The 17,436-nt window shown below is 46.0% G+C and overlaps 1 protein-coding gene across 1 annotated transcript in view; it reads right to left on the bottom strand.

The window, feature by feature from the left end:
• Nucleotides 1-362: 362 nt before the first annotated feature.
• SCCPDH (saccharopine dehydrogenase (putative)) overlaps nucleotides 363-17,436 on the bottom strand; it is a 53,385-nt gene continuing 36,311 nt past the window's right edge. The window contains exons 7-12 of the mRNA XM_075339613.1: nucleotides 10,590-10,707; nucleotides 6,125-6,244; nucleotides 4,048-4,104; nucleotides 3,654-3,765; nucleotides 2,635-2,716; nucleotides 363-582 (exon numbers count right to left, since the gene is read on the bottom strand). Of these exons, the coding sequence (XP_075195728.1) occupies nucleotides 480-582; nucleotides 2,635-2,716; nucleotides 3,654-3,765; nucleotides 4,048-4,104; nucleotides 6,125-6,244; nucleotides 10,590-10,707 (592 nt within the window). The 3' untranslated portion in view covers nucleotides 363-479. The remainder of the gene's footprint in view (nucleotides 583-2,634; nucleotides 2,717-3,653; nucleotides 3,766-4,047; nucleotides 4,105-6,124; nucleotides 6,245-10,589; nucleotides 10,708-17,436) is intronic.

Raw genomic sequence — 17,436 nt, 5'->3', positions numbered from 1 at the left:
GGAGATGTGATTTTGCATGAGTGATAAGTCAGCAGCTGACAGGGAAAATAGGGAGGTGAGAAGCTATTTGATGAATACAAATCAAGGGGCTGGAGAGAGGTACCTGGCAGATTAAGAGTTAACTCCGTTGCTGGAACTTTACTATTGTGCAATCTCAACAAGGCTCTGGTGGTTTTGTCTTTGGCAGCAAGCTGCACACTATGCAAGATAAAAGTTCTCATAGAAAGAGAATGAAAGCTGATTGAAATAGCAAGTTATTTGCAAACATCTACTTTCATACTCTCTAACTATACCAATTTCATAATCTGAGATTACCCTTTTGATATAGACTCTGTTATTTACTAATGAAATCATGGTAACAATTCTTATTTTACACAAAACTTTTTATTAGTGCAATTAATTTTCTTCTGAAAAATATCGAATGTGTTATTGTTAAGTGCTGTACCAGCTTGTCATGCAGGTAGTTATAGTGGGATGTACTACTCCATCTTGCTAAGAACAGTAAAATGAATGCCAGCTTTGTTCAGTCTGTCAATCAACTTGGTTTTGGAAAATGCTGCTCCTGGAGTGTACACTCCTCCACTGGAAGACAAAAATGTTTAAAGAGAAATAGAAAAATATATAGTAAAATGCAGATTACATCTCAATTAAACAATAGTCTAGAAAATGCAACAAAACTTTATAAATATCACCTGGTTTATGGACATTGATGATACAACACAATGTACTCCAGAGTGCAGAATACCTGAAAAATGACAAACCTTAAAAGGGAACCTGTCACCAGATTTGGTGACTATAAGATGCGGCAATCACCAGTGGGCTCTTATATACAGCATTCTACATTACTGTATGTAATAGCCCAGGCCGCTGTGTAGAACGTAAAAATGACTTTATAATACTTACCTAAACGGTCGGTTCGGTGCAGAGGGTTCAAATGGGTGGCTCCGTTCTCCAGTGCAGCGCCTCCCCTTTCGGCCATCTTTGTCATCCTTCTGAAGCCTGGGTGCATGACGCGTCCTACGCCTCACGCTCGCTCGCCGGCATTGAGGCCCTGCGCAGCCGTATTTTGATCTGTCCTGAGCAGGGCAGATCAAAATATTGTACTGCGCCTGTGCAGGACCTCAATGCTGGTGAGTGTGCATGACGTAGGATACGTCATGCACCCAGGCTTCAGAAGGAGAACAAAGATGGATAAAAATAAGAAGAGGCGCCACACCCGGAGCCACCCATTTGATTCATCTACACCGAACCAACAGTTTAGGGAAGTATTATAAAGTCATTTTTTGTTCTACACAGCGGCCTGGGCGCTTATATACAGCATTCTAACATGCTGTATATAAGAACCCACTGGTGGTGGCTGCAGCTTATAGTCACCAAATAAAGGAATACTAAATGGGTCATCCAGGTTTATGATATTGAAGACTTTATCCCCAGGATTGGTCATCAATATACACTCCTCAACACTGAAGTTGAAAACATCAAGAATGAAAAATCATGGTATTATGAGCTGAAAAACAACTACTGGGACACTTTGGAGAAGTGGCCGTAACTACTTGTTCAACAACGAAATTAATGTAACACATAGCTCATAGTGTACATGGAATGAAAACTAGAGGGGTCCAGCTACAGTACATTATGCCACCATGATCCTAAAAGTAGTTCTCTTGTGATGGCCTCTTCATTGAGTTTCCCACGGGATCACCAGACCAATCTCAGACTAGCATCAAAGACAAAAGTGTGGGTCATCACTGAAGAAGATAGACTTCCATGTCAGCATCAATTACTCCATTTCAGCCTCAAATCTCCATCTTGACACCAAGTGATCAATACCTTGAAGAGGCCTTCACAAGGTATTGTCACTTTGGACCTAAGCCCGGAATTATGCTGTGGGGTAGCATAAAATATGTTAGTCGCAGGGCTTCATTACTGTTCATTCCAGGTACACCTACAACGTGGTGTTATTTTGATTTGGTCATAGAACCAGTAGAACCATTTCTCCTGGAGCAGTTATTCAACATCCCACTAAGCTACAGGTTGCTTGTGCTACTGTGAAGCCTGCATGGCCTAAACCTGCTACCATGGCCTGCTTTATCTCTAAACTTGCCAAACAATGACGTCCCAGATGTGCTTCATGAGAGACCATTGCAATGGGAGCTGTCGGCAGCAGATCTTGACAATCTGCACACCCAAGTGCATTTATTGCAGAAGAACATTCCTCAGACAACCATCAATAACCCACTGGTAGTATCCAAAGCATGTAAGAGTGTGTGTTTCGAAGTGTGGTGCTCATAAACTTGGGAGCTTTCAGATATTTTGTTTCCATACTCTTCATAATGTGCAGATTCTTAAAATGTTTCTTGATCCTGGGATTTTCATAATTTCGCAAACTTTTTTCTTAAGTTTGCAACTTCAATGTTGAAGAAAGTAGGTCAGTGGGAGAATGGCTGTGAACAGTAACCACAGCTCTGCTCCTATTGTAGTGAATGGGATCTGAAGTAATGGTATTGACAATAAATCAATATCATAAACCTAGACAACCCTTCTACTGGATTAACTATTTTTAGTGCTGCTCCATTGCAATAGATACAGACTGATGTAAAAATGTATATTTGGCTATAGCACGTCTGCACATACCTTTTTGGAAGAGATTCTGGCTCCTTCAGAATAGTCATTCCGGCTTGGACCATGGCTATTGGAGTAGTAATGTATGCAACTTCTGTAAAGCATTTTGTGGAAAAAATACTATTAAAATTCTACTGCTGAAGAAAACATGGTAAGGCTGCTTTCACACTACGTCTTTTTAACATGCGTCCTGAACGTTTTTTTAACGCAGAAACGGATCCAGTGCAAATGCGTTTTCATTTCAATGCATTTGCAATGGACTCGCGTTAACATGCGTTCACCTGCGTTTGCGTGCGTTATAGTGAGGATCCAGCGACTTGCAGTTTTTTTAACATCTTTCAAAAACGCTACTTGTAGTGTTTTTGAGCTGCGTCCAACTTCTGCAAATTGCTGGATCCTGACTAAACAGCATGCAAACGCATGTGAACGCTGGCGTGCTGATAGGCAGGATCCTGCTTGCTCTACTGAGCATGCCCAGAAGCCAGCCTCCGTGATCAGTCTGTCTCTCTCCCCCTCTCTCCTCCATCTCTCTCTGTCTCTCCCCCTCCCTCTCCTGTCTCTCTCTCCCACCTGAGAGCTGCGGACACTCGTAACCAAGGTAAATATCGGGTAACCACTTATCTTAGTTACCCGATGTTTACGTTGGTAACGTGTGCAGGCAGCCCGGCTCCTAGCAGCTGCAGACGCTTGTAACCAAAGTAAATATCGGGTATCCAAGCAAGTATACCCGATGTTTACCTTGGTTACGAGCCTCGCAGCTGTCAGATGCCGGCTCCCAGTCTGGCACGTTTAGTTCCCCTCACTCCCGATCACATGACTCCCATGCCCGCCCCTAAACATCCAGTGACAGGATCCTGCAAAGTAACACATGCGTTTGCATGCATTTTTTGCTGTAAAAGCAGGATCCGCTTTTGCAGCAAAAAAACGTTCAGGACGCATGTTAAAAAGACGTAGTGTGAAAGCAGCCTAAAATAGAAGTTTGTTTACATTATTTTACTCAAACATTTAGTTTGTCAAAGAGAAAACTTTACCTGGTCCCGAAACCTGTGTGCAGATTTTCACATTGGGTTTCGCCTGCTGTGGGTCTACGCCCTTACTGTAACCCTCCCCGAAGAAGGTCATCGAGAATGAAGATTCTTCCATCTGTCAGTACAATATATAGTTGCATAGAATTTTATTGCAGATATAACATTCATATTGCCATAATTAATAATTTCTTAAAAATGTATCCTGTTGCTAGCTGTGACAAAAGAACATTGCTTTTTTTCCCCCAGTACCAACAACCCCAGTCATAACCAGTAAGGTGACACAGGCATGTACTCCTGCCCAAAAACAGTATTTATTGCCATGCATTTTCTTCTAGAAAAACACCCAAACAAAACACACATCCAAACAACAACAACAAGAAACGTAATGGCACTATACCTGCTTCATAGTTGGCCCTTCTTTGGAGAAATAACCAAAAGAAAAGCATTTCGGGTACTGTACATAAAAAGATAAATAAATAAAAAAAAAAAGACAAAAATTACTGTTAACTGACAAAAAAGGCAAATGTCCAGTAAAAATCTGAATAAAGTCTATCACACAAATCGGACTCCTGTGTACAGTTTTCATGAAAAATATAGTTTTATATGTTGGTAATCCTTGCCACTGCAAACTTAGCAACACTAAGGCCGCTTTACACGCAATGACATCACTAACGAGATGTCGTTGGGGTCACGGAATTAGTGACGCACATCCGGGCTCATTAGCGACGTCGTTGCATGTGACACCTACGAGCGACCGCTAATGATCAGAAAAACTCACCAAATCGTTGATTGTTGACACGTCGTTCATTTTCCAAATATCGTTGCTCATTCTGGACGCAGGTTGTTAGTCGTTCCTGAGGCAGCACACATCGCTATGTATGACACCCCGGGAACGACGAACTACACCGTACCTGCGTCTTCCGGCAACGAGGTGGGAGTGACGTTAATGCGGCTGATCTCCGCCCCTCCGCTTCTATTGGTGGCCCGCTGTGTGACGTCACTGTGACGCTGCACGAACCTCCCTCCAAAAAAAAGAGGTTGTTCCCCGGCCACAGCGACGTCGTTCGGCAGATAAGTATGTGTGATGCGTACCGGCGATATTGTTCACCACTGGCAGCGATTTGCCGGTGACGCACGCACGACGGGAGCGGGTACGATCGCTAGCGATGTCGCAGCGTGTAAAGCGGCCTTAAGGGTACGTGCCTATGATCAGGGTTCACAGCGTTTTGGACGTTTTTTTGGACCGAAAAAATGGTTGTGTGAACTTTGCCATAAATGGATGGGAGGATGGCAATTACTAGCTCCAAATCTATACCACAAAAGAGGGAATTTGACCTTCTAAGATGATGAAGTTAATGTATACAGGTAAATTAAGTGCAAGCTGTTGGGGCTGTTCTTCTTCTGTAGTACACAATTGAAGGTGGCGAATGCCTCTGTAATGGCTGCGGACTTCTCTCACTAGTCTAATTCCACATTCACACATCCATGTGTCATGGACCACAATTCATGGACTGGCCATGGTTCTCAGAAACGTGACACACAAATGTTTGAATGCGGCCCACGTCCCATTAACCCTTTTTCTTTGCCAAGAACGTATTGCATACGTCCCAGCAAAAGTGTCAAGTCAGTGGCCAAGGATGTACAAGATCTTAGAGGCTGTGGTCACAGCCACAGATTCTGCGCCCTGATGACAGAGTATCCCAGCATGCACTAGGATTCGCAAATGAATCACCATCAGACAGGAAATAGAAAAAAATAATAGAATAGCAGTTAGATAGTGTAGTTAGGGAACGGTAGGGAATTCGGAATACAAGTATATTAGATAATAGCAGCAAATAGGTAGGGATTTAAAGAAAATGTACTTTTGCCTTCAGACCACTACTTTAATTACTTCAGTGCCCCATATATGAATGGCTGCAAAGTGATTGCTTATTGGTTGTTATGGTCATTTGACAACAATGAGACTAGCACAATAGCAACTGACATTGCAGAAATAATAGCGTTACTGGATGCAAGTACCAATTGTTTTTATTTTATATTGGGTGCTGGCGTGATTAAGTGGGGGTTAAAATTCATTATCAAAACTAAAAAAAAAACCAAACAAACACTGACAGTAAAAATGTTAAAAAAAAGCTACACCTTGTTGTGGCCGGTGGGGGCACATGAATTGGCCAATGTGAGCAGGTATTATCAAGCCAAAAGGCATTAAGTCAGCTGAAAATGCACCTATTGAGTGTTTGCATACAGTACACCTTGGCGCACACTGTCTGCTGCTACACTCTGGTTTTTATACATTGCATCTGTGCAGCTTTTCACATTTGCTTCATTTTGTATAGAGGTGCTGGTCGGAGGTGTTGACAGTGAGAGATTTCTATATTTTACATGCTGACTTTGGTGCGGTGTGCACCTAACTACAGTACAATCTACACAGGATAAAAACAACAAAGAAACCAAACAAAAAAGAATGCGCTTACCTTTATCAGGAGATTCCGACCAAAGCTGAATTTGGTAAACAGCAGAAAGAGGAATCCTGCAAACATCAACCGTATGACGGACGCGATGCCCCCCACTGCAAAGTATGCAGCATATTGCACCTAGTAAAGGAAATGATACTAAATATGTGAGTAATATATACAGAAACACATACACAAAATATACACAAATGGTGACCCGCACCTCGAAGAAATTTCTGCCATAGTCTGTGAGATGGGAATCTCCTTAACCCCTTAAGTACGAAGCCAAATTTGTACTTAATAACCAGGCCATTGGTGACAGAAAATACCCAAAAGTGACATAATTCTAAAAACTGCTCCCCTCAAAGTGCTCAAAACCACATCCAAGAAGTTTATTAATCCTTTAGATGCTCACAGTTCCTAAAGCAATGTGGAATGAAAAAAAAACCTAAAATTATCATTCTACCTAAAAATGTTGCTCGAGACCCAATTTATTCACTTTTAGAACAAATAACACAACAAAATGGACCCCAAATGTGTGTTATCCAATTTCTTCTGAGTGCGGTGATACCCCACATGTGGTCAGAAACATCTGTTTGGACAAATGGGAGGGCCCAGAACAAAAGGGGCAATATTTGTACAGTATTTTGGAACACAAACTTGGCTGAAATAGATTGCAGGTACCATGTTGCATTTGCTGGGCCCCAAAAGGTACCTAAACAGCAGAAACCTCCCACAAGTGAGCCTATTTTGGAAACTAGACCCCTCAAGGATTTTATCTAGAGGTATAGAGTGCATTTTGAACCTACAGGTACTTCACAGAATTTGATAACATTAGGCCGTTACTGAAAATTTTCATTTTTTTTTCCACAAAAATGTTGGTGTAGCACTACATTTCTCACTTTTTCAAGCGGTAAATCCAAAAAGTGGACACCACAGTTTATTATCCAATGTCTTATGAGCACAGGGATAACCCACATGTGGCAAAAAAAACTCTGTTTGAACAAATGGGAGGGCTTGAAATGGAAGGAGCACCATTTGAATTTTGGAAAAGTTGAAATAAATTACGTGCACCATGTCACATTTGCAGGGCCCCAGGGTACCTATACAGCAGAAACCTCCACAAAAGACCCCAATTTTGGAAACTAGACATCTTAAGGATTTTATTCACGAGTATAGTACGCATTTTGAAACCACAAATACTTCACAAAAATGTTGCTGTAGCACCAAAAATTTCTCACTTTTAGGCTATGTGCCCACGATCCAGTGACACAGCATCTAGTACACAGTACCAGCCCTCCTGCAGAGATGTGAGCGTTGTCCACAGGAGAACGCAGCTTGCTGAGCCCATGATCCGGGTTCAGGCTGCCGAAGACTTTAGCTCTATTCTCTCCTCGGAGAACACTTATCTCCACAGAATAAAATTGACATGCTGAGGCACAGGAAGCCACGCCGCAGGTCAGGTTATGCTGCAGAGAAAAGAAGCACAGTGCGCAGGAAAGTTCTAAAAATCCTTCCACGGCGCTTGTACTCACAATGCAGTGTTATGGACACAACAAAACACACTTTGCGTCCAAAGCGCTGTAAATCTTAATGGTGGGAACACAGCCTAAAAAGCTAGGATGGATGGCTGGATAGATGTCAAACACATATATAATGTCCCACCATCCTGCATATTCTCAGCTGGCACCCTTTAGTGACTTTCATGTGTGGTGCTTAGCTAAGAAATAAATAAATAAATAAATAAATAAATAAATAAATAAAAAAAAAGTGGGGTCGCCCCCATTTTTGATAGCGAGCGAGGGTAAACCAAATGGCTGCAGCCTGCAAACCACAGTTGGCCGCTTCACCTTGGCTGGTAATCCAAAACAGAGGGCACCTCACACTTTTTTTTTTTTTAAATTATAAATAATTAATAAATATAAAAGAAAAAATGGATCACCAGCCAAGGTGAAACTGACAGCTGGAGTCTGGTATTCTCAGGGTGGGAAGAGCCATGGTTATTTGGTCCTTCCAAGCCTAAAAATAGCAGGCAGCAGCCATCCCAGAAGTGGTGCATCCATTAGATGCGCCAATCCAGGCACACCCCAGCTCTTCCAGTTGTCCTAGCGCTGTGGCAAATGGGGTAATAAATTGGGTTGATACCAGCTGTAATTTCACCTGGCATCAAGCCCAGAAGTTAATGATGTTGCGGAGTCTAATCAGATTCCCAACATCACTAACATTCCCCAACACATTCCCTCTTTCACCAATTTATTGAAAAGAAGAAAAAAAAAAAAAGTCTGCTGTAATCTATTTTGGAGGTCACACGATGACTCTGGACCTTACAGAATATGGTGGCCACACTCTGAGAATGTATTCCCTCTTTTCTGGAAGTGCAGACCCTCCATGTGAGGAGTGTGGGTGCAGCGATACTGCACTCACTCTCCCCGAGTCCACAGTACGGCAGTGTGAGCTGCAGTACGCTGTGTTACTGTGTGCATGGAGCTGGTTGAGAGCTGCCCGGTGCGTGCAGCTGCCATCTTTTGAGAAGGAGGGAGTGCGGGGGGGGGGAAATCATCGCTGCAACAGGTACTGGGGACACCGGGGGTGTTATATGGAGTGACCTGGCTGGACCTGGGGTGGAGTTTTCTGTTGCATCTGTCATGTCACATGCGACAGAAATCAGAGGAGGAGGATGAATGCGCCCGGCGCACCACACGTGTGCCGCCATCTTGGATTACCGAGAGGGGGTTGGGGAGGCACTCCCGGGGGGGGTGGGGGTGGGAGATTTATCTCCCGTCTGATATGTTTGATCATCTCAGGTAGATAAACTAGAAAAGAGAAGCGCTTTTTTTCAAAGTGCCGGGAGGCGGTACTTTGTAGATACCATATGTATAAAAGGGTTCATCTCTCTGTACATGCAGTGTTGATTTACCGGTCCTGAAGAAGAGGTCTTAGACCTTGAAACGCGTAGACCCATGGAATAAAAGATTGTTTAATTTATCAACATCTCCTTCTGGATTACTGGCGGATTGCGCGGGTTTAACCCCTTCTCCCTCTCCACTTTGAAGTCTGATCATCTCAGGTGAAAGATAAATCATTTTTTACCGGCGCCGCCATTTACTGTAACGTGACTATCTTTATACGTTTATAACAGTGATCACGTGACTGGGGACCGGAAAAAACGGCCGGAAATTGTAATCTCCACGCTCTCAGCTACCCCCGGTAGCTTAAACCCCAGAGATTTTCTGACGATGGGTGGCGTTACTCACTTTTTTCTTGCCACCATTTTAAAATGGTGGATCGGAATAGGTACCCTTTACTGCCGCCTTTTTAATCCGTACGGCCGTGGTAAAGGGGTTAAACCTTTTCCTGCATCATCATGTACTGTATATTGTAGGAAGTTTTCCTGCATACTGATCAGCATGTGTGTGATGATCGTACATTCAACTGATGGTGGACAACTCTTATCCTGGATGTTTAACACTTTGAACACCATGATAAATGCAGATCACGGTGCTGAAAAAGTTGAATAAGAAAAACTGGTTCACAAACTTTTTTTGGGAGGTGCGAATGAGCAAAAATGAATTAATGCAATGGAAAAGGCGGTCCAACTTCACATTAATGCTCTACTGTTTAGAAATTGAATGACCAACAAGCTCGTAAGTGTAATGTTCAGAGGTCCACTTTCTTTAGGACAGATTTTTTTTCTTAACTTAGATTCCCTTTTAAGTAATGAAAGTGTCAGTAGGATCAACCTTCCTAAGTCTTCTATTCGGGTACACAGGTAATACAAAGTTGAATAAAATTAGATCTTGATATTTGTGATTCGTTATCTCCAGAGAAATCCAAATTTTTCCTAATATGTAAATGAGCTTTTAAGATCTATAGGCTGGACAGAAATCTCCCTGAGAGCCCCCCTCTGGAGCTTATTTTAAATGAAAGGGACATTACCAGTGTGAGACATGTAGATCAGGAGAGCAGACTGTCAGTCATTACATGTCTCACACTGGTGACGAGCCCGTTCATTTAAAATAAGCTCCGGAGGCTGTCCGGAGGCTGTCAGGCCCATAGATTTTAGCAGCTTATTGATATATTAAGAAAAATGTGGATTTCTGGACAAATTAATTGGATTGCAGATATTACAATAACATTTTATTCAGCCTTCTATGACCCACATGCACATGTTGATCCTCCTTACACGTTACCTTTCAGGCTATATAGGTTCCATGTTTCATTGTAAGGGAAAGATCAGCACATGATGCAGGTAACCATGTTGGTATTATTACAATAGTTGCTGCAAATTCTCCCTATGGGAAACTGTTAAGACTCTGTGCAAATCACTTTAATATTGTGTCTTGCATTCCCTCACCCATTATGCTTTATAACAGTAGTCTTAAGAGGCTGAAAATTATACCTGTGTTGCACTCACCTCACTAAAACATAGTTACAGCATTATCTGTATGGACACAGTGAATACAGACAACTGCTCGACTTTACTCACCGGAGTCTCCTTAAGACTCTCATAGAGGTAACGTTGCGTCCTCTTTACAACAGAAGCATCTGAGCCAGGAAAAGGAATGGAATACTGCTGTACCTCATTACTGTAAAATACTGCACCCCTGCAAAACAAAGTGCAATTCAGCTGTGCCACTAGCATCTACATATAATACCGTAGAATGACCTGGCCTTGCACGGGCCATCTGGTTTAACCGTTTGTTTATTATGTGGATGGTTTACAACTTATTTTGCTATGGATATTAAACCAACATACATGCATTGTTATATACAGAAACTGGATGTCTCTCGTGCTATCCCGAAGATATTTAAATTATTTGCCTTTTCATTCCTTTTTTTGTGAATATGTCGAGAACAGTAGGTCCTGATAACCGATATAAAATCTAAGAAAAATTAGATATTTAGCATATATAAATGGCCATTTGTATATCTGCCCAGTTGCCCCTTCATGACATATCTCGTAACTGGGTACCTACACTATGCTGAAGGCTCTCTCTGGGTTAAAAACCTCCTGTGCATGGGCAAGTAGGAACCTGCTATATAGGATAAGATTACCTGTAGCCAGTGGGGGAGGGGTGCGCGGTCAGAAGGTATGACCCTCTTAATATAGAGAAAAAGACTGACGGCACTCACCAAACCGAGGTGTGAACAGGTGCATAACTGAACAGACCATAAAATACAAAAAAAGACAGTTTTCACTCTGTCTATATTAAGAGGGTCATACCTTCTGACCGTGCACCCCTCCCCCACTTGCCACAGGTAATCTTATCCTATATAGCAGGTTCCTACTTGCCCATACACAGGAGGTTTTTTAACCCAGAGAGAGGCTTCAGCATAGTGTAGGTACCCCGTTATGAGATATGCCGTGAAGGGGCAACTGGGCAGATATACAAATGGCCATTTATATATGCTAAATATCTCATTTTTCTTAGATTTTCCTTAGCAGTCATGCAGGTCCATGTTTACACATTCCTGGTTTCCATACTTTAGCATTATCAGAGTGCAAACTGTCTCTTTTCTTGTATTTTATGTTATGTTCAGTTATGCACCTCTTCACACCTCAGTTTGGTGAGTGCCGTCAGTCTTTTTGTCTATATTAAGGCTATGTTCACACACTGCGTTTTTTACCTGCGTTTTTGGTCCGTTTTTGCTGCAGAAATTTCTTGAGAAATTCTTGTAACCTTTCTGCAGACATTCCCCAGCAAAACCTATGGCAAAAAAAAATTAGCTGTGCGCACACTGCGTTTTTTTCTTAAGAAAATTCTTTCAGTAGATTTTCTTAAGAAAAAGAATGAGCAGGTCACTTCTTTTCTGCAGCTAACTGCGTTATTTGCCATAGATAATTGGCACAATAACGAAGGGAGCAACCAGCGGTGAAAACGCACCGAAAACACGGCAAAAATGCAGGTGCGTTTTTGGTGCGTTTTTTAAACACAGGTGCACTCTTAAGAAATTTCTTAAGAAAAATCATTTTTCTAGTGTGAACATAGCCTAAGGCTATGTGCGCACGTTGCGCAAATACATGCAGTTACGCTGCGCTTTGTAGCGCAGCGTAACTGCATGCGTCCTGCGTCCCCTGCACAGTCTACGGAGATTGTGCAGGGGCCGTGCGCACGTGGCGTTTTAGAGCGCAGCGCTTCGGCTACTGCCGAAGCGCTGCGTTCTAAGAAGTGACATGTCACTTCTTCCGTGCGCTTTGCCGGCAGCTCCTGCTCTGTCTGTGGGAAGAGCTGCAGGCAGAGCGCATGGAATCGGCGCTCACTACGGACATTTCTGCAGCGATTTAAAGCGCACATGTGCTCTTCAGATCGCTGCAGAAATTTCTGCAGTGACTGTACGCAACGTGCGCACATAGCCTAAGACAGGTTATTAAACTTGGGTTATTCAGTTTGGAAAAAACGAAGGCTTAGGGGCAATATCATTAGAATGTAAAAATATATTAGGGGACAATATAATCTAATGATTTTTTTACACCAAGTCTTGATGGAGACAAGGGGGCATCTTCTATGTCTAGAGGAAAGAAGGTTTAATCATAATCACAGATGCAGATTCTTTACTGTAAGAGCAGTGAGACTATGGAACTCGCTGTCACATAATGTTGTAGTAGTTGATTCATTACTAAAATTTAAGAGAGGCCTGGATGCCTTTCTTGAAAAGTTTAATATTACTGGTTACATGCACTAGATTCTGTGATGGGGCGTTGATGCAGGGAACTAGTCTGATTGCTGTATGTGGAGTCGGGAAGGAATTTTTCTCCTAATATGGAGATTACTGTATGTCCCATTGGGTTTTTGCCTTCTTCTGGATCAACATGTCACACTATGGGCTGAACTCTATGCAATTAAGAGTCTACCATCAACCTTAAAACTATAAAAAGTATAAGGCCTAAGCCACACGGCGAGAAAAACTGTGCGAGTGGAGTGCGATAAAACATCGCATTCCCCTCGGACCAATATTAGCCTGTGTGTCAGCACACGAGTGATTTTCTCAGCCCTAATCGGACCGAGAAAACAAATCGCAGCATGCTGCGACTGTAATGCAAGACTCTCTCTCGCACCCATTCAAGTTTATTGGGCGAGAGAAAAATCGCACTGCACTCGCGGTACACCGGTATACTGCCAGTGCAGTGCGAGAATGGCAATAGCCGGCTACGGAGGAGAGAGGGAGAGAAATCCCTTCCACCCCTCCTGAGAGCCGGCCCGCCCCCCGCAGCTGAGGTCTAATCGCAGGGTCGGACCTCAGTCGCAGGGACACTCTGTTCCTCCTGTGCTGCCAGCGTGAGCAGAGTGTCATGCAAGGATCGCACTAGTGCCCCGTGTGGCCCCGGCCTAACTATGAAACTAGAAGTGGAGCTCATCAATTTAAACATTGCATTAGTGGGAATAAAAAGGACTAATACATAATGGTGCCTTAGCAGCATAAAAGCCGTTTTCTCCACAGAATTTGGAAGAAACAGTTCTCATGGTACATTACTTTGTAAGTGCTAAAACACTGCTGGCTAATTCTATTTTTTACAAGAATCTGATGAGTAAATACTTTGTATGCCATTTATCGTGTACTGTAATACAAAACCGTCTCTGGACTGACAAAATACCAATTGTGCAAAACCCCTTCTATGATCAGTGACATTTGTGAGGAGGTGGTAGTGGGGACGTAATGTCAGATCTGATGAATAGGTCTTTTTCCATGAGTAGATTACTGTGCGCTACAAAGTGGACAGGAAAGTAGAATATTTTGCCATTTATATTAAACTAGAAGGTGGCCCGATTCTAACGCATCGGGTATTCTAAAATTTACGTATTGTGTAGTTAATGTATGATTTTTGTTATATATATATAGATGTTGTTGTGTGTAGTTACCAAGTGTTTGTGTAGGGCGCTGTAAATGTTCTGGGTGTTGTCTGGGTGTGGGGGTGTGTGAGAGCGGTGTTGTATGTGTGTTGCGTTGTTTGTGGAGCGCTGTGTATCTGCAGCATTCTGTGTGTGTGATGCTGTGTGTGTTGCGCGGTTTGTGTGGGTGTGGAGTGCGTGTGTGTGTTTTAGGGAAGGTATGTTTTGTGCAGTGTGTGTGTTGCGCGGTATGTGCGTATATTTATGTATGCCGCGGTGTTTGTGTGTTGGGTGTTGTGTGTGTGCGGCGTTGTCTGTGTGTATGTGGGTGTCTGTGTAGGGCGGTGTTTGTGGTTCCCAGTGTGTGTGTGGTGTGTTGTGTAGTGCGGTGCGAGTGTGGCGGTGTGTGTGTGTGTGTGTGTGTGTGTGTGTGTGTGTGTGTGTGTGTGTGTGTATTGGGGGAGGTGTGCACCCCCATCGTGCTCCATCCCCCATGCTGCGCACCCCCCATCGTGCTCCTTCCCCCATGCTGCGCACCCCCCATCGTGCTCCTTCCCCCATGCTGCGCACCCCCCATCGTGCTCCATCCCCCATGCTGCGCACCCCTCATCATGCTCCATCCCCCATGCTGCGCACCCCTCATCGTGCTCCATCCCCCATGCTGCGCACCCCTCATCGTGCTCCATCCCCCATGCTGCGCACCCCCCATGCTGCGCACCCCCCATCGTGCTCCATCCGACATGCTGCGCACCCCCCCATCGTGCTCCATCAGACATGCTGCACACCCCCCATCGTGCTCCATCCCCCATGCTGCACACCCCCCATCGTGCTCCATCCCCCATGCTGCGCACCCCCCATCGTGCTCCATCCCCCATGCTGCGCACCCCCCATCGTGCTCCATCCCCCATGCTGCGCACCCCCCATCGTGCTCCATCCCCCATGCTGCGCACCCATCGTGCTCCATCCCCCACGCTGTGCACCCCCCATCGTGCTCCATCCCCCACGCTGTGCACCCCCCATCGTGCTCCATCCCCCATGCTGCACACCCCCCATCGTGCTCCATCCCCCATGCTGCACACCCCCCATCGTGCTCCATCCCCCATGCTGCGCACCCCCCATCATGCTCCATCCCCCATGCTGAGCACCCCCCATCGTGCTACATCTCCCATGCTGCGCACCCCCCATCGTGCTCCATCCTCCATGCTGCACACCCCCCCATTGTGCTCCATCCTCCATGCTGCACACCCCCCATCGTGCTCCATCCCCCATGCTGGGGCCGCCGGGGGCGGGTCCGAGCGTGGCAACATGTGCCGGGGGCGGGGCTGAGCGGGCGAGGCGTCAGCGTATGCCGGCTCCCTGCACATGTGTACCGGGAGCCGGTGTACGCTGGTAACCATGATATACATCGGGTAACTAAGGGAAGCGGTTCCTATAGTTACGCGGTGTGTGTCATGGTTACCAGCGTACACCGGCTCCATCACGATCCCAGCATCGCAAGGTTATGTCCGCCGGGGGCGGGGCAGAGTGTGCCAACGTGTGGCGGGGGCGAGGAGTCAGCGTATGCCGGCTCCCTGCACATGTGTACCGGGAGCCGGTGTACGCTGGAGCGGGCGATGCGTGCGGAGGGCCGGGTGCCGGCTCCCTGCACATGTGTACCGGGAGCCGGTGTACGCTGGAGCGGGGCTGAACGGGCCAGGCGTCAGCGTATGCCGGCTCCCTGCACATGTGTACCGGGAGCTGGTGTACGCTGGAGCGGGCGATGCGTGAGGAGGGCCAGGTCGAGAGGCTAATCCATGCGGGGGGCGGGGCCAGGCCAAGGAGAGCGGCCAATCCGTGTGGGGGCGGGGCCAGGCCGAGCCCAGCGGCCAATCTGACAGTTGTCACTGAAATGACACTGTCACGGTGACACAATTTTGGAACCAGACAGACAGACAGACAGAATAAAGCAATTATATATAATCTATATATATAATTGCCTTAGTCAGTCTGTCTGTCTGTCTGTCTGTCTGTCTGTCTGTCTGTCTGTCTGTCTCTGTCATGCTCCGAAATTGTGTCCTTACGGTGACACAAAGCTGATTGGCCGCTGGGCTCGCCATGGCCCCGCCCCCCCACACGGATTGGCCTCTCGCCCCGGCTCTCTGCAGGCCCCGCCCCCCTCACGCAATGCACGCTCGCTCTGGCCTAACTGACACGGGGCTCCGATTCCCAGGTGAGTACACACACACATCAGATCACACTCACTCTCACACACACCTCACACATCACATCCACACATCACATCCACACACACCTCACACATCACAACATGCTGGGATATCGCTTGCTTCTACACCGGCTCTGTCAGGATCCCGGCAGCGCCACACATAACCTTGCGATGCTGGGATCTTAACGGAGGCCGTGAAAGCTGGTAACCATTATACACATCGGGTAACTAAGGTCCCTTAGTTACCTGATGTGTATCATAGTTACCAGTGTACACCGGCTCACACTCACTCTCATACACACCTCACACACACATCACATCGCATCCACACATCAAGGTCCTGCAGCTGCGGAACATACATAACATAACAGCACACACACACACACAAATCAGATCACACTCACACATACCTCACACATCACATCGCATCCAAATACTCACAACATCCTGGGATATCGCTTGCTTCTCGGCGGCGATATTGTGCTGTGAGCTTCCAGGACCTGACGGAGGATCACATGGCCAGAAGCATGTGATATCCCCGGATGTTGTGAGTATCAGCGCGTATGTGCAATATCGTCAGTGTCTGTGTGTGTGAGTGGATGCGATCGGGTGTGTGTGAGTGGATGCGATCGGGTGTGTGTGAGTGGATGCGATCGGTTGTGTGTGTGAGTGGATGCGATCGGTTGTGTGTGTGAGTGCATGCGATCGGTTGTGTGTGTGAGTGCATGCGATCGGTTGTGTGTGTGAGTGGATGCGATCGGTTGTGTGTGTGAGTGCATGCGATCGGTTGTGTGTGTGAGTGCATGCGATCGGTTGTGTGTGTGAGTGGATGCGATCGGTTGTGTGTGAGAGTGGATGCGATCGGTTGTGTGGGTGAGTGGATGCGATCGGTTGTGTGGGTGAGTGGATGCGATCGGTTGTGTGGGTGAGTGGATGCGATCGGGTGTGGGTGAGTGTCGGCAGAGGAGCACGGCGTGCTGGAGGAGGCTGGGAGCAGAGAGGCTGATCTTGGGGAAGGCTGGGAGGGGGAGGCTGATGCTGAGGGAGGCTGGAAGGAGAGAGGCTGAGCAAACGTGCTCCATCCGCCATACTGCGCACTCCCCATCGTGCTGCATCCCCCATGCTGCGCACTCCCAAACGTGCTCCATCTGCCATGCTGCGCACTCCCCATCGTGCTCTATCCGCCATGCTGCACACTCCCAAACGTGCTCCATCCGCCATGCTGCGCACTCCCAAACGTGCTCCATCCGCCATACTGCGCACTCCCCATCGTGCTCTATCCGCCATGCTGCACACTCCCA

This window comes from Anomaloglossus baeobatrachus, chromosome 3 (assembly GCF_048569485.1).
Source record: "Anomaloglossus baeobatrachus isolate aAnoBae1 chromosome 3, aAnoBae1.hap1, whole genome shotgun sequence".
Lineage (NCBI taxonomy): Eukaryota > Metazoa > Chordata > Amphibia > Anura > Aromobatidae > Anomaloglossus > Anomaloglossus baeobatrachus.
This window is presented reverse-complemented; position numbering and strand designations above follow the sequence as displayed.